Source organism: Bombus pyrosoma, linkage group LG5 (genome assembly GCF_014825855.1).
Source record: "Bombus pyrosoma isolate SC7728 linkage group LG5, ASM1482585v1, whole genome shotgun sequence".
Taxonomy (NCBI): Eukaryota; Metazoa; Arthropoda; class Insecta; order Hymenoptera; family Apidae; genus Bombus; species Bombus pyrosoma.
The window spans coordinates 3,293,875-3,317,112 of NC_057774.1; the positions used below are offsets into that span (position 1 = coordinate 3,293,875).

General features: G+C 39.0%; 1 protein-coding gene across 7 annotated transcripts in view; it reads right to left on the reverse strand.

The window, feature by feature from the left end:
* Positions 1-23,238, reverse strand: part of LOC122567626 — a 585,073-nt gene that overhangs the window by 319,829 nt on the left and 242,006 nt on the right. For all 7 annotated transcript variants that reach the window (XM_043726374.1, XM_043726375.1, XM_043726373.1 and 4 more), the window contains one exon: positions 12,093-12,155. In XM_043726374.1, the coding sequence (XP_043582309.1) occupies positions 12,093-12,155 (63 nt within the window). The remainder of the gene's footprint in view (positions 1-12,092; positions 12,156-23,238) is intronic.

Consider the following 23,238-nt stretch of genomic DNA (forward strand, 5'->3'; position numbering starts at 1 on the left):
ATAAATGCAAAATGAAAAACTAAAATAAAATCCGTGTATTTTAATAATAGAAATTTATGTTAAAAAAAAAACGAACGCCTGGAAAATATCTATTTCTATCCAGTTAGAAATTAGTCAAACACCCATAAGGTATGTTTGATAAGCTCTCAAAGTCGAATCTCTGAAAAGCAAAGTTTCCAACGCAAGAAGATTTATGCTAATACATATTTTGTGACGCTCTGAAATTTAGGACCACGGTGTATGATACATTCACACACCAACTGTAAACGTTCTTTTCAAACAACCATATACCTTGAGAGGCATCGAAGCACTCGAAAGCTACGATTGCCGGCGGAAGTGGATCCATGAGGAAAAAGACGGCTCTATCGTGGCGATAAAGGGCGTTGTGGTCGGTACGGAAAGAGCTCGTTGGAAAAGAAAAAAGAGCTGATCGGTGACCAGCTGAAACGAAGCTCTAAGAGAGTACGATGCCGCGGGATGAGCAGGAACGATGTTACGCAGTAAAAAGAAGCCGGAATGCGAATTGGAAGAGAAGGGACTCGGTTGTTTTGGCGAAGGTTATTTTCCGGTTGGACGGCCTCGTCTACTTCGCTGTACTTCGGGGAGAAATCTTCCTCTCTTGTTTAAGGAGACGTTTTTTCCCTGGCTACAAGGCCACCGTTTCGCTACTTGACTTCCCTGGACATTTATTAGACAAACATTCGCCGCTGTCTGTCACCCAACTCCTTTCTTTCTTTATTTTCAAACAACCGGGATACATTATTACGCGGCGTTGTTACGACCTGGCGAATTCACCGAGGATCAGCATCTCGCGTTACCAATGTTTGTTTGCCTCACGTTCGTTGTTTGATATCTAGTTGTATTTGAAGGAAAGCAGAGACTGTGTTTAAATAAGGATATCGTTGGTGGACTGTTTGCATAATTATTTTTACTAGTTGTTTTGGTCATTGAAATAATATTAAAAAATTGATAAATAAGAGAAGATTCGAGGATGAGTTAATTGGCGGTTGGGAATTGCTTAAGAATCGCGCGATATTATTTTAAAAGTGAAATTTTCACACAGTGTATATATGTTGCTGTAAACAGTCCGTCATTGTACAGAAGCTAAAGAGAAAAGTTAAAAAATTATACCGAAGTTTCTTGTATTCTTTTGTCGAGGAAATTATAAAAAACTTGCGTCAAATTTTCATTTCCTTCGTCCAATATTACATTCGCGAGATAGTACTTAATGAAGACCAGATATACAGCTATGAGGGAACGTATTGATTTTCACTTTGCTCGACTAAGACGCCAGTCCACATTCAAAAATCGTTTTATCTCAACACGTTAAACAAACCCTTCTTGCACCGAAACTTCCAAACTTCTTTTCTTGTTTCAAATCGAGCGAAATTTTCAGTTGCACAAAGAAGTATCTCGAAAGAACAATAAACCGCGCATTCGTTCAGTTCAGCAGACAATTCGCCAATAGAAGTTTCAGTATCCAACAGGCGAAGAATCCACAAAGAAACGTCGAAAAGCAACCGAAGCTTCTAGTTGAAAACCACGTCGTTCGCGTGCTTCGATTTGTCGTCAAGATCAAGACATAGGAAGGAAATGAATCGACCGAATCGTCCCATGGGAAAAACGTCAAAAGACGACACGGAGGAGGAAATTAGGGTCGTTAGGACGTGTGTCTCGCTTTTCGAGGGAACGAGCTTTTTCGTATGTCCAGCCGATCAACCGAGAAAAAGTAACGAACTTGGTTGGTATCAAAAAGAAAAATGACTTCAAAGAAGATCATTCATCCAGAGCTTATGATTTTCTGATCGTTAATGCGCCCGATACGTAGAGATACGTATACAGATGCTTTGTTTTTTAATGCTATAACTTTCTTTAGATGGCTACAAAAAGAACAACTACATTTTTTCTCTCCTTGGAACTCTGTTTTGTGTCTTTCTTTATAGTATACCATAGCGTTGCTTGATTTTGCATTTTTAAATATCGGTAGAAGCATTGAAAATATAAAAATGTTTGACATTCGGAAATCTGAAAAACACAAGATTCGCAATAGGTAAATAAAAAGTGGAGCAATTTTTGTAACAATTTTTCCATTGATTGATTGACGAATCGTAATATACTCAAAAACGAAACACATCGATCGAAGAAAGCTGTGCGCGACAGATTTCTCGTTTAAGGTGTTTCATCATTCGCAAGTTTCTCCATTAATGCGTCTTGAGAAGTTGCGTTACGCGACGATACATATCTACGGATCGAGCGTGCAAAGATACGACGGATTCACAGTGGGACACCGTGCACGTGAATAATGCTGTTTGCCGAGAAAACATCGAACGCGAACGACGTTCGTACGCCGTGGAACGTGACGGGAAATCGCTTTCACGGCGGCAACCGAGTAGTAGTTGAACGACGTTTTTGCAGACACGATGAGTCTTAAGATGTCTTGAAACAGTTTGATCCGACTCAAACAAGAAATTAGGAGGAACGAAGTTTCACTGTTGATGTATTTTTGAGGAAATGATTTGATGGAAGCCTGTGTTAAATAACAAATATACCGCGATTCTAGATGATTCAGTTTTCCTTCTGCTCTCATAGATGTGGGCAAATAATCGGAAGATATATCGTTTTCAAGTACTAAACGTAAAAATAGCTGGAATTGTAGAATATCTTCTGTTACGCAACGAAGCTTTCCATAGGCCGTATTCCTAACCGTCGCTCGTGGCATCACAGTATCGCGAGCGACCTCTCAATCAGCCCGACAAATATACAATGTAGCGGCCAGCATCAAACAGAGCGAGTTCTAGAAACGTCGATTCGTTCCGTTATTTTAAACACACTCATAAGGTGACACGCGTGATCATGGCGTAATCGGTGGCGTGACCCGAGTATGGTGGGGATCGCCTCCCATAGAACACAAAGGGCCCATCGAAGGGCAATAAGTATCGATTGAGGATCCAAACGGAATGCACTAAAAGTATCCAACGAACGAAGTCGTCTACTCTACCACATACAAAGAAATATTGTAAAGTCGAGTCGAATTATTATATCAAACTAACTGCATCATCCTTCAAATAATTTGTGGCGCTTCATTATACTGTTTTATATACTGCAAAATATATCATTTTTTGTTAACCCTGTTAATTCAGTGTTAACCTCAATTAACCACCTCTGTTATCTTAACCAAAACAGGGGAACGACTGATTCGCGGCGTCGATTATCTGAATCGTAGCGAGAATTTACGCCTCTCGCTGACGCGCTTTCCTCGCGATCGTGTCTCTCCGCGAACGGTCGTAACATCTTCTTTCCTAGAATGATATTTGAAACAAATATCTTGAAAGCATCCTGTGCTAGTATCTGTTATAAATAAGATATTCTACAATTCCAAGTTTCATAACACATGTTTCTCGGTAAAACTGTTAATTCAATAACTTATCCCTTTAAATAATTTCGTTTCCTTTAACCATCTAGAAAATATTGATTTTCTATTAGAAATACAAGGCTACGCCCAAAAGAGCATTCCTCTTCAAAGTTTACTTTTACCTCGTTAAGAGACAAATAGTAACGCAACATCTACCAACCCAATGAATTTGTTATAATAAGTAGAATCGTTCAGTTGGACATTCTCTCCAAAAATCTACATACGTTTTCATCTTTCTGCGCAAAGACTCAATACACCCGTAACATTCCAACAACGATCGCGATCCACGTGAAATGAAGACATCCTAAACACCACTAACGATATCGTTGCCGAAAGACGACCAATTTCGCCAGTATCCCGTGTTTTCCAGTACAATACCGTTCGGAACAAGGCTGCCAATTAGGGAGCGAAGTTTGCACCGATGAAACCGGCCGAGCTAGCACGCGACGCGAAGCTTCTAACAATAAATCACGGATTCACTTTCCCCGGCGTCTATCTAATGGCAACAATTGTCTGAAATAACGCGATTACACGGGCGAGGCGATGATTTATTATTAGTCGATGCGTCAGGGCATTCCATTAGGAGCGTTAGTCAGCGCGGAACTCTTCCCTCGTTCGAAACGAAGGCTGCACAAACAATTAAGAGGGAGGCGATCGTCGGATAATAATCGTAAACGGCCGCTGCCAGCCTTTGCGAGCGAACGGACGTTCGTTTAATTTTCCCTTGGCCCGCGGCCGTCCGTGTATTTTCGTAGCCGGTTTTCACGGCGAGCCATGAACCGCGAACGTCCCGTCACTCCAGTCGAGATCTATATTCTCGCGTTCCTAGCCAACAGGCGAAGGCTGACCGGAATCCATCCTTCTTGTTTTATGTCTTAATATCGACGGCTTAACGAGATACAAACAACGTGTGTTTGGATAAATCGTTTATTCCTTCTTCAGAGATGAGAGATTAAGTAACCGACTCATTTCGCTGCGGTTAGCTTCTCGTGTTTTATTTTTCTCTATTTATTCTTTTACTTTTTGACAGGAATTTTATCATTTTGATATCTTTGGAGAAATTCCTTTATTCCTTGAAATAAAAAATTCGAGAGCTTCTTTTTCTAGTAGAATTTCATTTCGAACGAATTTATTGGTATTATGCGATGACTTTAACGATGGTCAATTGTAACATAATTAATTTTAAAGCGTGAAAGTAACATCGTTGGAGAAATAATTGATTTCTTATTAAAGAATGAAAGATCGAGTAACTTCAATAGCTTGTTTGATAAAATATTACCAACAGGTGGATGTAGTATGCTTAGTAGATTATTAGAAAAATTATTAGCTACACAATTTGGCAATTGCGTCTCTTTGGTTTCGTTTCGATTCCCTTTGGATCTGTTTTACCATTTTTCATTTCATAAATGTTAATTCTCAATATTCTTAAAAAAATCTTTATCTCAAGTGGCAAAAACGGAGAAGATTTACTGCTATGAAAAAGGAAACAAGCACGATGTTTTCGTTGTACCATTTATTAAAAAATGTAATCTTGCACTCACAATTTTACTACGAAAGCGACGATGTGTTACAACAATGTAGCGAAATGAAAAAGGGGCTAAAAAATCACAAAGTACAGTGATTAATTTAATCACAAGGGAAAATTAAATTTCGGCTTGCGTGACTCTCGAAACGATGCCATAACGTGGCAAGTAAACACGACGTAGCGACGCGTTTAACACGGCGCCAGTGAAATTGAAATATAATCGAGACTGTAATTAAGGCGATGTTTGCATCGTTAATATTGAACGCGCCAGCGTTCAAGCGTATTATCGTAAAATCTGATCGACCTCTAGAACAGTTTTGCATTCGCTTTGTTGGCGATGAATGCTGAAAGTTGGCACAATTCTCGGCCAATCATTGCGCAGTTCTTCGTACGAATTTTATACAGATAATAGTGCTTATAAACAGACTGTGATTGTGAGATATATACATATTATATATATTATTTATTATATATACATATATTTTATTGTAATTTTATATTCATTGTAAATAATTACAATGAAAAATCCAGCTATTGCTCCGTTTTATAAACAACGACCAAAGCTTGAACGATATCAGCTTCAAATTGGATCAAGTACGGCGAATAACTTCCATGTGATCTCGAAGTTTCAAAGAGCAAAGCGACCAAGCTTATGATTAATGGTATCTTGTAATTACAGGTAAAATATGCCACAGATAAATCTCGATGTACCGCAACGACAGTCGAGGGAATTACAGAGGTAACAATAAGTACACATACTTTCACGGTCTACTCCTTTTATCAGATCTGAATTACCAGTTACTATGTATAAACTGTTTGTATTATCGCAAATATTACGTATCATGAAGCACCGACGTAATCAGCTACTTCGTACTCTTTGTAGCTACTTTGCATAAGCAACGAGAAGAAAATCAGAAAGATATATAAGATATATATAAGATAATATAAGGATCTTATATAAGGAAGTTCGCAGGAATGAAAATAATTTATTATGAGATCGTACAAATGAATGGCTCATTGAACGAACGACAATTCGCTGTTAATCTTTCCTCATCGCACGATTTATTCATGGTTTTAAAATAAGCAAAGGCGCCGTAGGCGAGAACGAAGGATGCTGAAATTTATTGGAACATTCGTTAATCGACGTTTCAAATAACCGATAATCCATTGCAAAGCAATATCGATAAGAGATGTAAATAGACGTATTTTCCTTTCTTTTCTTTTTTTTTTTTTTTACATCTACCAGCATTTGAGGCCAGTTCCGCCTACTATCAGCTACGTTAAAACGAGCTACACCTGTTAAGAGAACTACGTTCATCAATCAGTCGTCTGTCATAAGTATCCCTCGCTTACATTATTTTTGCAATAATAATGCCTACACTGATTCGCACTCAGGACAGAAACCTTCCACCATCGACTCATTTCCACGCGTAAACCATTTTTCTGGTCGCGCAACAATGCGACCGGAGTGCCACCTTCGCAGAATGCAAAGTGTCAAGTCGTAAATAACAGCGGTATTATTTATGGAGGCTGTGGCGACAATAGTAGAATCGGGCACAGAACGCTCGCGTAACAAGAATGGAAAAATGAGCAAAAATTGTAAGGGACAGTGACTGCGATACGACAGTAAATTTTACTGCGCGTCCCAAAAGCGGGGATAAATGATCTCACAAAGATTATACCTACTTGGTACGTGACTGTATTTAATAAGAATTTACTCAGTTCGGAAAAACGTAAAAAAAAAAAAAAGAAAAGAGAAGATTACAAGGTAAGTTAAGCGAAAGTTCGTAAAACTCCATGTTAGGTAAACATGGACAAACTTCTTGATCTGTTGCATGAAACGAAAAGTTGATTGATTCAAGAGGTGTCTAAAAGTTCTGAACATTCCAAGATTAATAGTTCGCTGTTATTTCGAGGAAATGAAGATGAACCGAAGCTATAAGCTCTTATAAAAGAGTAAACAGCAATTTGCGTATTTCAACACAGCCTATATATAATAACTATTCATCCCTTATATTCTACCCTTCTCTTTAGTTCTACCTTTTATTATAATTCTGTTTAATTGAACATTTTTTAAATTTAATTTTGAAATCTAAATTTTATTCCTGTCACGCGTTCGAAACAATCCGATGTCGTTATATTAAACTATATTAAAACTGTTGCAAACCTAGCGAAAGATCAATCAAACTCGAAGGTCTACTCACTCGAGAACAGGTGAGGACCAGAGTGCAATCACTCGTCGCGTTCCCTCCATTTAATCGTGCAAATAAAATCTAATTTCAGTCTATTCGGTACAACAAAGCCGACGACATTAGCCAGCTGCTTCCGTTCTATCGTGGAAATAAATCTCACGTCGTCGTTCGGGATTGGGATCCCGCCGAAGAATCGGCCGTTCTCTTTTCTTTTCGAGCGCGCCGGCTGCAGTTCATTTTATGTGCCTTCCACTTCTCGTGAGTACGACGCGCGAGATAATATGGAGGAACGAAGAACGCGGAGCAAGAGAGGAAGCGACTGGAACGAAGTACCCGAACAAGAAAGAAGAGAAAGACGAAGGATTTTACCCTTCGCGCAGATCGAAGCACCTGAGTCCATCCCAAGGGACACCGTAGTCACTATTCGACGAAATGGGTGACGATTTATGCAACTTCCAGCACCCAACCCTGTTTATCGACTGTGTAGGATGAATCAAAAATTCTAATGAGAAATTTTTTAAACCGTAAAGATTGATCAAATAATTTAAACTTATTTGCATTGGTGTGTTTAAGATCTGATGACGAATAATCTTGGAAGACTTGGGTAAAGAAAGAGAAAGATTAAAAAATTCAGTAATCTCCCTTAACCCCCAAAAAACATATATGAAATCGATAATTGATACATATATGTGATCAATTACTGATATGACATTAACAATTCTCATTATTTCATTTTTCATTCGAATTATAAGAGACATTTCCAATAAGTACGTGTAACCAAATAAACAAATAACTTTCACAAGCAATCTTAGTAATTGTTCACATAGATAAAATTAATCGTCGAGCCGAACACCCACAAGATAAATTTTCTGTACCATTCTTACCAATCGACCCTCTGAAGTTCAACGTATCTGTAAAACCTGGACCCCACGAACCGGTTCGAAATTAAAAAGCTCTCAACGCAACGTGTACCGAGCCGAACGATGAAATAAAAACAGCCGGCTGTACGAACGTTTATTCATCGGTATCACTTTCCATCTATATCTCACTCCATCTATTCTTAGTGTGTAGATAAAGTCACTGTACGTGTGCACAAAGGGGAACGCATAATTAAGAGTCATTTACGACGGTGACATCGTAGACTATGGATAATTTAAGAGTCCATTATATTCGATTTTTCTTAGAAACCATGGTCGTATTGACTAGAGCGTTCTGCTCGTTTTACTCGCTTTTACAAGCTGACGACGTCCCCGATATTTTGATCTTTGAAGACGGCTCTTGCCGCCGTGTGCTCGTAAAACTCGCCCTATCTTTAGGGAGAGAAGGAACGAAAGGCAACAGATAAAACGTGTCGCTTATAGCGCGAGCTTCGTCACGTCGTGTCGTTTCGAAAACTGTAATGTGACAACCCTCCTGACTGGAAGAGCATGCGGGTAAATATTTAGCCGGTCGACAACACATGGCTCGACTGATTTCCCTTTCCTGTCCCCTACTCTTCTATCCGATTTTCGATACATTTCCTCGTTATACAATTACGGGTTAAGTGGTACTAGTTATATTAAGAAAAATTCTTTTCTGGATGAATATGGTAGCGAGATATCTCGACATTGCGATTTTACAATAGCCAGGTTAATTGTTTTCAGTGCAGTTTATATCTGTGTTAAAGAAGCAGGAAATTTTGGAAAAACTTGTACTACATAAAACTACTAACAAATATCGTACACACAAAGACTTACAATATTGTTCGAATACTTACATGTATATGTACTACTACTACGACTACTATTACTACGACTACGACTACTACTACTACTACTACTACTACTACTACTACTACTACTACTACCACTACTACTAGTACTATTTTTTACTAAATATACGTTTACAGTAAATGTTTTCTAATTTCTACATATATCTTTAGATTAATTTTAAATTTGGTCAGTATAATTATGATAGTTGTGTCTCATTACAGTGCTAATGGAATTTCAGAACGTTTTATATAACGTTATTACTGTCTTCAAGCATCGTTTATAATGAAATAAACGGTGACACGTACGTGGATAATAAATGTCGGCGAGTTTTTCGGGACCATTAGGAGCGACCGGTTGATGCAGCATGTGTGCACCACCGACGCGTCTTAACAAAGCTCGATGCAAGTAATGCGTGCGGCGGAATCAGCTTGCGTAACGCACATGCACGATGCACGCCACGCCGGCTGACCCACATGCGCGGTCTTTATTTAAACTGGTTTCCTCCTTGGCGTCCTTTAGTACCGTCTTTCGGCTACAATTTCATTAAAAGAGTCATCGGTTTCGAGTTCGCGTTCCGCTTCGTTTCGGAATCAATTTCAGAGCGTTGCGTAAAAGACACATTTTCGACTTCGCTAAGAGTTTAATTATGAAGAAATATTTTTAACTTCTTAAAACAAGATATCTATACGCTACGAATCAAAAGTCTGCGGCCACCATCTGCCGTGTATAAAGCCAGAAGTAAGAAAAAAGGTACGTTTAGAATTTCGTTATATAAAAATATTGTTTCCCATAGCACTAATCCACGATTAATAATAAAATCAGAAGAAGATTCATGTTCAAAAAGAGAATAAATATTTGTCCCTAATAAAGACGAAATATCTCTCTCTATATGTACAAAAACAAATTCATAATTGCGATTTTTATGCAGTAAATCGTAATTTTCACAGTTCCGCACTTCAACTGTGGTGGGCAGAGTCATTCGAATTTATCGATACACCATTAACCTACAAGCTGACGATGTATCGTGATGCTTGATTTTACTCGGTAATTCTAAAAGTAATTGGACACACTGTTTACTCCATGGCCTTTTCAAAAATAGTTGCACACCTCGCGACCAGATAGTTGTGTCCAGTTATTTGCAGCGTGAAACTGGGTTGCACGTTAAATCGCGCGTTAATCGTGCATCGACGCTCCATCAGGGAGAATATTGTTCGATTAGAATGCATTGACGTTCGGAAGAAAAAGTGCTGGTCATCGTTGTGTCATTTTGGAACATTCGCGAAAATACGCGAGCGTCGAAATTTAATCGGTTTTCAAGTCTCCAGTTTGTTAAATATGTCGGCTCACAACATGTTAATTTAAAAAGAAAAATAATAATCGGATTTGACAATAAGAATGGAATGGGAGAAGATTATTTAATCGTTGGAAAAAAGAGAAACGGAATCGGTAAATCATTTGCGAAAACGTCGTCCCAGCAACTAGCGCGAGGTTAAAAAGAAGCTCGCGGTCAAAACGCGCGCCCAACTTATGGCTCGTGTACGAGACGCCAGCTAAAATATGACTCCCAAAGCGCGAGTACTCACTACACAGAGGCGTTTCAACTATTAAAATGGAATTTAGTCTCGACCGCCGGCGTATTTCACTTCCTAACTTAAAGCGCTCTTGAAACACTCGCATCGTTGCTAAATAATACCATGCCCTCCTAAAACTCGCGTATCAACTCGTCAAATTATGCCTGAACGAACGTGAAAACATCCACCAAGGAACGTTCTCAATCTTCTGCACTAACTAAATTATTATACGAAAGAATGAAATATTTTTCGCCACTGTAACTTTCTACTTTAACCAAATTAAAAATTACCAATTAAATTAAAGAACCTAGTTAACAATTTAATCAGTTTCAACGTAGTACGAAGAGAACCGCAAAAGCTAACCAACTTTCTGTGTGGTAACATCAAATAGCAGGTACATCAAGTTCCATGAAACGCGGCAAACGAAGAGGAAGAATGGCGACGAGAATGAAACGAAGAAAAGGGGTAGGTTAGAGGGCGTAGCCTCGACGTTGGTCACCGAATGGTCCACTGGAATTCTCATACATTCAATCGCCTATCGACGCGGAATTCCAAGACTTTTTGATGAAAAAAGATGGAAAAACGCTCGTAGATGTAAGTCTTCCGACAGGGCACGTCGCGCTGTGTCGACGAACGATTCCCACGAGTTGTGCCAACTACGTTCGGGCTCCTCATTTCCATACTACCGCGAATCCCGTTTCCATCGGAGTAGTTTCTATAGATCGGGCCACTATAGAGACCGCGTCACGTGCAGCTACTCGAGGATCGAACAGAGAATTTGCTCGAATCGAGCGACTTTGGATCGGTCGAGGAGGAACTTGATTTATCGCATCCCTCGCTTGAGGGGTGCTCGTCGCTTTTGATGCCTCATCGTTTACAAACTGCGCGAGTTTGTGCGACTGGAGAGGGACTTCGAGTGGCGTACGCTCGATGATTCGCTTGGAAATGCGGATAATAAGGTGGCTACGTTTGTAGATTTTAATTAGACAAATCGGAGACCGTAGTTCAGGTTTTTGTATTTACTTCTACTTGTGATAAATGTCTGTTGGGTTCGATATACGTCGATCGCGTGTTTATTTTATATAATACGTAGAAGAAGATATATAGGGCAGAAAAGAAATTCTAATCTGTGCTGGGTGAAGTATGACGTGTCTCGTAAGAAATAAGACCTTCTTATTAATAAGACAGTTAGTCCTTCTTTCAAAGATGAAACAGAAAATAATAAGATGTCGAGTAAGACGTAGAAGAAACAATAATATTCGTCTAGTAGAATTCTACTCTTCGTGAAAGATTCAGATATAATAACAACGTTTCTTTCCTTCGTTAATAAACTGTGCCACTGATGTGACCTTCACTTGCGAATAAAAGAAATAGACAGATAAATAAAACTCGTCGATGAAGTTGTCTAGTAAAACAGATCGGGTAATTAATGTTACTAGTATACCAGATATTACGTTGCAGAATAGAGTAAAGATATGTATCGGATAGTCTTAATAAGCAGATCAAATAGACAGACTTAATCAAGTAAACAGAGAAGTGTAGATTTTAGTTTGTCAATTAGAATATTAAAAAGTATAATTTGATGCTAAGGAACGGCATATCTTTTACATCAGTGTCTGTAAGATTCCATTAATTACATACCGAGTTGATGGCTGTCATGCTGCTAACTCGACCTGGATCTGTGTCCACTAGCCCGTTGTCACTCTACAACAAAAAAAAGAAAAAAATTGTCGGTTAATATGAGAAATAGCAGAGCCAGTTGCTAATTACGAACGAAATTGGTGATATCGTGGTTGGAAACAAGGCGTAAATCGCCACGACAATTAAATATCCAACGGATCGTTAATCATCGAAATTTGCAATTGAAATTAACGTGGCAAAAATCAAACACGGAGAATACGTAGAAAAACTGAATCAACCGATTCGTTAATATCGTAGATTGAACTCGACAAGTATTTTAGTTTCTAAATTGTTGGGTTACAAATTAAAACGATCGGAAGAAAAGATAACCGCGATGGGAAGAAAAGTGGAAGGGTAACAGGAACATTTTTGCTCAGTGAATTCACCCAAGAGCGGAGGTAAATGAGGGCTAACACGAGTGCACTCGACGTTGGGCACACGATTTTGTTTTAATCGCCGCCGGTCGCAATTAAAATTTCGTCTCGTCGAAAATGTTTCTTATTCGGCCCTCGAAACCGTCTCGTCAAGCGAGGACATTAATTAGGCAGCGCTAATGCCGCTAAAATATCAGAGAAATATAGCGAAATATCGATATCGTTGGTAACGATAATTTCCTTAATGAAGTATAAATTGTTAAAGTACATCAGGCTGAAAAATTATTTATTTAGAAACTTTTTTAATCATTTCTGCTTGAAGGTAGAAATCAAAGGGTGAGACACTAGCCTTAAAGAGGAACGTCGAAAAATAAATTCCGCTTTAGTACATGTTCAAACACATTAGCGAAAGTAGTACTTTAAAACGAAGTTAACATTCTTTTACTACAAATTTCACTTATTGTTACGCTACATGATATATCCTATGCTAAATCTCGTCACACGATCTTATTGAAAAGCACAAATTGTTTGAAAGAACGATAATATTACAAATGTAACAATTACAATTCGCCTACAATAACTACTATTCTCTACCAAGTAACGGCTATTCGACAAGGACGCAAATCATGCTGAAACTCGAAAGGACAAAAAGAAAACGCTCGTATCTCGCAACCACGACGATTGCTGAATCGAGGCAAATAAAAGCAAGCCTATCGGCGCAGACTCCAAACGAAAGCACGTTCCAGCCAAACTCGAAATCGATCTCGCCAAAAGGCAACGTTAGTGGTAATTCGTGGTAAAAATCGTGTCTCTATTCGGCGGAAACGTTGGTCGGTCCAGTTTAGAGTCGTCCATGGCGATCTCACGCGATCCAGTCAGGATTATCGAGATGGAAATTTCGTGCTCGATGCACGGACGACGGAAACGCGCTCGAGAATCATCGGAGCGTGTCGTACGGGAGGGGTTCGACACGAAGAAACGGCACAAAGACGACGTCCGCCACGGAATCGTGGCGAAAGAGCAACCTGGGTGCAAGCGTCGTTCCGAACTTTGATCGTAAAACTGTGCCGGACTTCTCAGACTAGCTGGAGCGTCCGTCTTGAACGTCTGCCAGATCGGTTATGCTTGAATAAATTTACGTGTCGAAGCAAAGCGTGAACTGCCACCGTTCCGTTTTCCTCGTTCCGCTATCGTGGTTTTTTTTGGCCTTAGGCAAAGCCAGGCCGCGAATAGTCTCTCGGAGGTGTGAAGCGAAACGAGGGTGTAATTTCTGATAGGAGACAAGCGCGACGATGCTTCGGCTTAAAACGGTGATACCGATGATCGAGGACAGCTCGTAAAACGAAGGTTAAACGACCTAAGGCTCGTTTTTAATTTCTGTCACACGGATGACATGATTTTATGATGCTGCGAAATTCAAGCTTGTATTATCGTTCCTGCTAGTTCGCTTCGCGAAGATGTTCGTGCTAGATCGTTTCTGTCTGGTAAATTTATACAATGGACGAGTTCGAAAACACGTTCGTTGTTTGGGACGTTGTATGTTCGATGATACACGTGATAGAGGGAACGAAGGTATTCGTGGCGTGGTTATATCGGTGGGTACAGCTATTATTTCGGGGAATGAGCGAGTCTAAACAGATATAGATGAGATTTAATAGATTTCGTTAGAAGAAGACAGTCTGACAGACTTTCCTTACACAATATCAGTTTTCAACCCGCAGACGTGTTTCTGAAACGAATCTGTCATCTCGTCAACTAGTTGGGTGTTGAGTTACGTACGTTACTAGCTGAAAACGGTTCCAACATCTTTTGATCCTCTATTCGCGTACTATGTTTCGATGAAATATTGGAATAAAACTTTGCGTAGTTCCCTTTTGCGAGAAATAACCATCTTCTCTGACTCTATCGATATATATAGTGGCTCAAGATGGACGGATATATTATGCATGTTTACCTTTCATCCATCGTAAATTAATAGATATCTTCGCATTTGCAATAAATACCTTGCACAAATTTAGATTTCATTGAAACTTTACCGATATAATCGCTATAATAACTTTACTCTATTAGTACGTTAACGAGACCACGAAATATTTCACGTAACACATGCAACATACGCGTGAAAGACGTGCAGGAGTCTTCAAGAGCTTTCGCGATTCATCCTACATATCCTCACTCGTTAGAGACGTCAGTTTTGTCTGTTTAAACACGTTCGTGCTCCTTCGAAGATGCAGCGAAGGCGACGTTCATTGATTAATTATAATCAGAAGTCCGTAACGCGTGACAAGCCGTGACGAAAGTTGCAACGAAGCGTTAGTTAGAGTCAAACGAGGTTGATCGGCGCATTAGTCATTAGAAGGCACGAGATGAATTGCGCGTGCAACTTCAAGTTCCAGTCCGTTTCCAATACGGTAATTTATTAGGTTCGTTCGCTCGACGGTTTCTTGTCGCGCGATCGCGACCGGGATACATTAGGGAAGATAGATGGCACGAAACCGTACGGTAGAAAAATTCAGCAAAAGTGGGAACGTCGGCGGGCTAAGTGATTCGAAGACGAACACCATCGGACCTCTAAACTTGGCAAGAATCAGAAACCTTGAACGACTCGAAACTGGGTTGTATTTTGTTTACGCGCAGCGACTTCCGGGGTGGAAGTGGTCCACCTCGAGCTTTAATAGCGCCATTTGCCCCATCTGCCAAGCAACAATTTCTCGGCCAAGCATATTTTACACACCAGTCCCGTTGCACGGTTACTGAGCAAAGAGAGTATTCGAACACTTATAGAAACATTCTATGAATATATTACGCGTCATATTTTAAAATTTCATAATGAAATGAAATTCCAAGCTGTTTCATAGAGTAATATAAAAGTTGCCTGTGATAAATGTTCGAATATTTTCGGGCATTACAGGCACGCATCGCAGCGAAATTTGATTTTAGCCTTTATATATCAGATATTTTGAAACTCTAATTATAAATGAAACGAGCTATGATTGTATGATGAACTAGGCTGGAGATCGTTTTATGATGTCTCAAGTGGAATAAAAGAGTAGCCAAAAGAGACCGTAAGCGTTGGAATGCGAGATAGTAGATTTTAGATATTAAAATACTATCGCGCCTGATGTAAATTCTCTGTGATAGACAGAGTATCATGGATACGATTATGCGTATATTATAATTAGATACGCAAAGAAAGAGCAAGTTTTATTTTCAATGTGTAAAGAAATTTACGGTTAATATGCATTGTACGAAGGAAAGTGAAATGATTATTAGCTGTAATACAAGATTACTCTAAAAGATTTGTATTCGCTTGGAACAAATTATTTCCCTCCTCAAGTTTAATATTATCTCGATGCATGATGGTTCAACAAATCCAAGCAAACTCGAAAACGAATGTTTTAAAATGGGGAATGGGTATTTTCAATCCGTCATAAACGTTTGTGTTACAGGAATGCAGAGTAAAATTTTACCGTTGCATAAAATCGGAATAACACGCGGAGTATTATGCGTATTAATATGTTCCATGTGAGCCATCAGCTATTCACAGCATATGTATAGTCGGCAGAAGTAAAATTTCCGTTAGGGGAACAAAAATATCGTTTGCTATACTGTGCTATACTGTTTTGCATGTAATATATTACAACGTTTAAATATTTTAATCTAGCCATTTCTTCCACTTAAATTTAAGATACTGTCAAAACTCAAAATATTCTTATATATATATTTTCATCTTCTAAGAATGAAGGAACGTTTTAACTTCCTCGATATTATAACTAGAATCATGCACAATATCAAATCAATCGAATATTGTTAAAGTAGGTAAATGAAGGATAACCAGGGAATGTAATATCTCTTTCCTAGCAGAAATTCTCTTTACAATTTTCCTACTGTTACTATTGAGATATGTATAATTTTGTGTGCTAGACTAAATTAGCCGCGTAGTAGTGACACACGTATGCGAATATGAGTGTATGGAAGTATGTGTGTGCACAGCGTCTCGAAAAACAGATGAATGTAACTGTTCCGTTGGCAGTGTGATATGGAAGATGGTGAGATAAAGAAAGTGCTGAGACGCGTGCAAATGTATATCGACGAAGATCCTGGAAATCGTTTATTAACACGTTGACTGCCAGACGAATTTTCCATGGTTTGCCCAAGACGCCGATGTGAACTTTTTATTATGCGATGCATATTATGTTGAAATATTATTTGCAGCAAATAAAATGAGTTATAAAATCATGCTTGAAGCATTTTTCGTGCTGAGGGCCACCGGTGACCCCCATGGCAGTCAACGTGTTAAATAAATCTAAAACTATTTTAATATGAATTCTAAGTGTAACCTTAATGTTCCTTTACTTTTATTTCGGCGATTAAGATCCACGATTCCCAACAGTTACAATGGCCACAAAATTGTTATTATATCTAGTATTTATAATAATGTCAATACACCAATTAAATAGGTACGAATGTATTAAATTTCGTATCGTTTAGCGATAGTTCCATGAGACTGCAAAACATCGATGTCGTGAAAATATTGAATTCCATTAAAAGAAATTACTTGGTTGGAAAATATGGAAAATAAATATATGTAGAAATATATATTGTAGCCACTGTATATTTCCAATAGATCTTCAAATTTTATTCCCTTAAATTAAACGAATTCTTGGATCGTCGTCGTGTTTGCTTGCAATACGTCGACCGAGTCAGTTACTGTTATGATTTAACATGGAGCGAAACAGCGTCTTGGCTAAGCCAAGTGTGGATGCGGCAATAAAACGGCGGAGGGATATAAAGACGTCGTCTGACAAAGTCAAGGTGCAAAGTTATAGAATGTAGCCAGAAGTTAAATCGAAACGCGGGGACATCGTAAAAGAGTCTGCCGTTAATTTACGATGGCGCACTGACAAGGAAGATCGACCACTTTTCGTCAACGACATGATTCCATGGGCCGCAGGATCGTCTTCCGGCGAGCCGGCAATTTACGATGTCCAATTATCGACCTGCGCTGACCTATTTACCCGTGGAATCGTGGAAACGCTCCTTAATATCCCGAACTCCCTAATCTCAACCGACATCGCGACTATGTTGCCGTCGATGAATCACAAACGCGATAAGGAAAAGCGTATAAAACGTGAAATGAACGAACGAGGCTTTACATATTCTGATCTGCTCTGTTTCAAGCAACTGATACTCCGAGAATGGAAGTGAAATATGAGAGGAATATTTGAAAAATTGCCTGAGGACATAATCAAATTCAAGAATAATCGTACTTCGTAGAAGGGGAAGTATCGAGGCACGAAAAAATGTTTTATGATTATATTACGTGTGTTGTATAAAATAATTAGAAACTTCGTTAACGCTATAGCGAGATACGATTGTTACGTAATGTCCACTATTATATTAATATTCATCGAACATCAATTCTCTATTTCTCTGCGGAAAATACGAAGAAAAATCCTGTGAAAGAAAGGCAACTCACCTCGATTTTATTAAACCTAAACCCGAAAATAAAAACAGACGGAGTTACGTAAGTATCTTTCTCTCACTCTCACTCTCTTTCTCTCTCTCTCCTTCTTAGATCTATTTCTAGTTTCTAAGAACAATCCAATCTTACACAAATTACTTTATAATTCAACAGCTTGCAACAACAGAATCACGAAAAATCCCTGCATAACCATTACTAAAATAAAAAAAGAATGAAACTGCGGTTTTATACATTTTTTCTTCATCCAGATTCCGGATGATCCGAAAATTCCATCAAAAAACTAGATCATTCTGAAAATAATACTTTCAACGACATTGAGATAGGATAATGTTTTCAACTTGTTACAACATCTAGCACGACGCAACAATCGTTTCTCAATATTAAGGAGACTTCGAAGACGATTTAAATAATTCCACGGGAATTTGGTCCCGTACGGGTACCGGAAGGTCGGGAAGTTCTTCAATTTATAGGAGAAACGTCGTTGAATGGCTTTGCCTTCCTTTTGCCTTTCCGCGCTTCAGTCCCTCCCTATTTCGCCCTTTCTGTCGCCGTATCTCTTTTTCTGCTACATTTCTCTGTGTTCCATCCACTTGTAGTTCGTCTTTCATTCCCTTTATCGCTTGCCGGTCTTGGCGAATCAAAGACCGCGGTCGTAAAAATGGAGATTCCTGTTCAACGACAGGGCACCGTATCGATAAGGAAAATCAAATTGTAATTCCTCGTACGCGTACGAGCGCGACGTCGACATAGTCGATAAGATGGAAAGAGAGAGCCACTTAAGATCTAGTAGTCTATAAAGATCAGCTGCTTTCTTGTTGTCCTCTTACTAAAATAACTTTTTGATTTACCACTACTGACTTATATATATATAGTTCCTAAGTATACCCATCTTGTCTCTTAAAAAAGATTTAATTACTTCCTGCCCCATAAACGAAAGAAAAATTTGTCCATTCGAAAGTTAATCTCGAGCAAATACGAATTTGCAATTCAAATATACTACTTCCTGTTTTTCATCGAAGTATAATCCATAAACCAACATTCAAACTTTCTAGGTACACCAGGGGATTGACTAGCTCCAAATTAAAGACGAGCCATTAATTAACACATTTATGCGCATCAATAAGGTGACAACGATAAATCAAAGAGCAGTCGATATTTCTTCCACGGTCTGTCAGCAAATCCATTTCCAAGAGTCCCGCAATTTCTTCGCCCGAGTATCGTCACGTCACGTCGATCGTAAAAGAAGGATACGCAGCACCGGCAAGTCAAACAGAAAAAGAAAAGACGAAAGGAAGGACGAGCATCACGTCCGTCAAAAGCTCTTCCTGTTCCGTGTATTTGTTACGTCGCGTCGCGTCGCGTCGCGTCGGCACGAGCTAACGAAAAGAATCGAGTGCATTAAAACCTTGTCAAGGGACATGGGCGACAGAAAGAGCTCGGCCCTGGGTCGTTCTACAAACGGAAGTATGCCGGGTGATTGATGGCCGACCGATTGTCAGTGGAAGCGAACGCACAGCAGCCTCGACGATAATTCACCGCTACGTCTTTCCCTTTCTCTCTCTTTCCTTATATTTCACTCGTTCTCACCTTCTCTCGTTCTGTCCCATGGCTGACACGCGCCAGGGCTGTTAAAAATAGGGAACAGCGGAGATTAGACGGCCGCAGAGTTGTCAGACATCGGCGGCATCGGGTAACAAGAGGCAGCGAAAGAGCAAGACGAAAAGTTCTCGCGAGTAGCGTGTGTTGACCGTGTTCTCTCGCCCATTCCTCGTTCTTCCTCTTCATCATTTTCATTGGCCGGACGTTCGTTCGCGCCGGGCCGTTCTATTCTTTCGCGGCGACGTCGTCACGGCCGCTCGCTTTTTACCGCATAATTAAGCAGCCTCGCGTCATTCGTCACGCGCGTTTCGCCGGCTTTTAATTTAAACTCGTGATTCATGGAGCCACGATGACGAAAAAAGGCGACGCATCGTTCCTCGCAAGGTGCAGACCTCGAAGAAACCTGACTTCGTAACATTTACATATATATATATATGTGTGTAGGTGATATGTCTACTCACGTGAAAATTCAGCAGAACTTGATTTGTTTGAGAGATTGGACGAGAGAATTGATACAAAATCTCGGATAAAATCGAAATCTACTTCGATTCGTGACTCTGTGAATTGTACGTTGTACACGTTGTATCTTAGCTTTAGTTAGGTTTCGGTCGAAAGACGTTGAATATTACACAAGCCTTTATGTGTCACTGCATCGATTATTGTCAATTACAACGGTTAATTTATAGGAAATTTATCTATACAAAAATATACAAAATGATCGCTTTGTATTTTAATTTCACTTTTTTTTCTTTTACAGAAAAGTATGAATTTGCGTAAACGTGCAAAGTCTAATAACGAAGCATACTATGTAACACTGAAGCAGATAAGGGAAGTCGTGATTTCTCGAAGCGATTAAAAAACTGCACTGAACGATAATTTATCCTGTATCTCATCCGCGGCTTTAGAATCGAGGAGCGCAAAGAGCGACTGGTAATATACCTCTGGATACACATATGAACTTCTTGATCGATAGGTTAAATAATCCGCGATAATAAACGAACCTGTTCCTCGATCGATTCGATATTTCTGCTGGAACGATGAGTCAGCGAGCAGCAGTGCGAAACGGAGAAATAGGAGTAACGAAGAAGATGAGAAACGTGGGACGAGTGAATACTAGGAGAATGATTAAAATCGTCCGAGAATTTGATCTTTTTTCAATTAAGTCGGCACTTCGACTAGCGACTGATTGACTTGCAAGGTTACTGCGGATCGATGCCTCGTTGCCTTTAAAAGGATTGAGTAGGCATAGGTCACGGTTACGAAAATCACCATAACACAGCACATTACATACACGCTTCGAACGATTGAAACATAATCTTGTTAAGACGATACTTAACGTACAATCAGATATAAAAATCGAACGTCGATCTTGTATATTGAATCAACACGTTTGTATCGAGAAGAACCGCAAGGAGAGTTAGAACATAGTTTGTATGGATGATAGGCGAATGAAGAAGCTCGTTGATCATTTTCTCGCATGATCTCATTGAAATAATAGTAGTTTCAAGTTTCAAAGTAGAATTTATGAAGAATATATGTTTGAATATTCTCTTTACTGACAACTTGTCATTTTAAATTTAGTAACCGAGAAGCTTTACGAAAATATAGCCTATAGATCCATGGTGAATATTATAGACGTTGAGTACATTTTCTAGTCAGATAGTAGAATTATTTCTTCTTCTTCTTCTTCTTCTTTAAGCGCTATTATAATTATCGATTGAAACGAAGCTCATATTACAAACTAATACTAGAATTAATTCTATAGAAAATCTTCACCGAGTTTATATCGGTTACGGGAGAAATAATTTTAATTTGTATGTAAAAGTATCTTTTGTGTAATAAATAATGGTCTACTATCCTCGTACGTTTCAATGCACCAAGACGAAATATTCCAATTTTACGTGAAACTGAATCAAAATTTATCTGACACGGGCAGAATAACTCTTTCGAACGTAATTTACTTTGATAGTTATTTTCAGAGCGGTAAAACTCAGAATTCTGAGGTCGAGAACATCGAAAATTCCTTCGATTCATCGATCCGTTTTTAAATAGCTTTCGTTTATTTTTAGCTGAAAGATTCTCTGCAAATAGTCTTATATAAAATTCCTATGATCCTCTTCGTTGCATGCTATGAGCAGAATAAAACGTATCGTTATAACGCATCGCCTTTGTATAAGACAGCGTAGCTACTAATGTCGCGATTATAGTAACGTTTAAAACAAGAGTGACGAACGTGAAGCAGACAGTAGAAATGTTATGCATTAGTCAGCCAGAGCTACATTTACGTCACGCGTATAGATAGATTTTATGCTTTTTGATCTCTAACTACCTGACATCAAAATCGAGAGACACGTGTTCAACAAGGAATGATTATTAAATTTCTCACGAGCACGTAAGATAAGACAAAATGTTATCGAGGTAGTTAATAAAATGACATGCAACTGGAGGACAGATTACAAATACGCTGGATATTTTACAATTCTATATAATACGATGTGTTTTAAAATATATAATATCTATCAAGCTTTATGATTTTATAAAATTCAAATTATAGAAAAGTGTAGAGTTTCAGCGGAATTAAAGAATCATAATCAAATGAAACATTATAACAACTGCACTAAACGGTGTCAAGGCTGCTCGAAACTCAGAACACACATATATTTTAATTTATCACCCCATAACTGACAGCAGTCGTCATATGATCATAAACCTTTCGCCATTTTGCATAAACTTCCCAATCTTAAACCGCACGTCCTAACTTCAAATTTACAACTTCCTCTTCTTTTCGGTTAATGCGAGTAACTGAAAATCTCGTTCAAGCTTCAATCGCCAAGCTGTTTTTCAAACTAACACTTTCAATGCTACTGATGCATACGTTGCATCGTCTAATAATAAATAGAAAATGTAAGTGCGGCTATCGCGTTTGTACCTTTTTACGTTTCGACAAAAAAACTTTGCTCTGGTTTTTGGAAAAAGAAACGATGGTAATATGCTGAAACACAATTATCGATTAAAGTAAAGCCACTTCTGGCGAGAAAATATACGTAATTGTAAAAATGGAGTAACTATTTTATTAGCAACGAACATGCTTCACGTACAAGCTTCACTTAAACTGGATTGCCCGAAAAATTCGTAGCGTGTTTGACAATCGATGTCTTAAGGAAAACGTAACCGAGTAAAGAAAGAAACATAACTGACTATAAAAAAAAAATAACTAGAAAGGCACAAAGCCTGTTTACCTCTATAAATCGAGGATTTTAGTTCTTCCTTGAAATTCGAATTGCCGAGCTTCGATTGCGTTTTAACGATGCTTAATGTTTCATTTCCTAACAACAGCGAGCGCAGCATGCGTTTACTATAGTCGATCGAAGAGAGCATTAGACGCGGCCAAAAAGAAGCACGCTGGCGTTCGAACAATGAATGACGAAAGACGAGAACGAACTCGCGAGAAGCATTCTCGAAAGCACAGCACCGAGCGCGTGCATTGTCATGCTAATAGCGCGCGTACAGAGTCATCGATCATCGCTGCTTTGCCTTCGCTTTCGTTCTCCTCCGTCTCTCTTCGTCTTTTTTCCTCTCCCTCCCTCCCTCTCTCTCTCTCTCGCTCTCTCTTCTGTTTGTCCTTTCAAACATTTTCCACCCCCGGTCC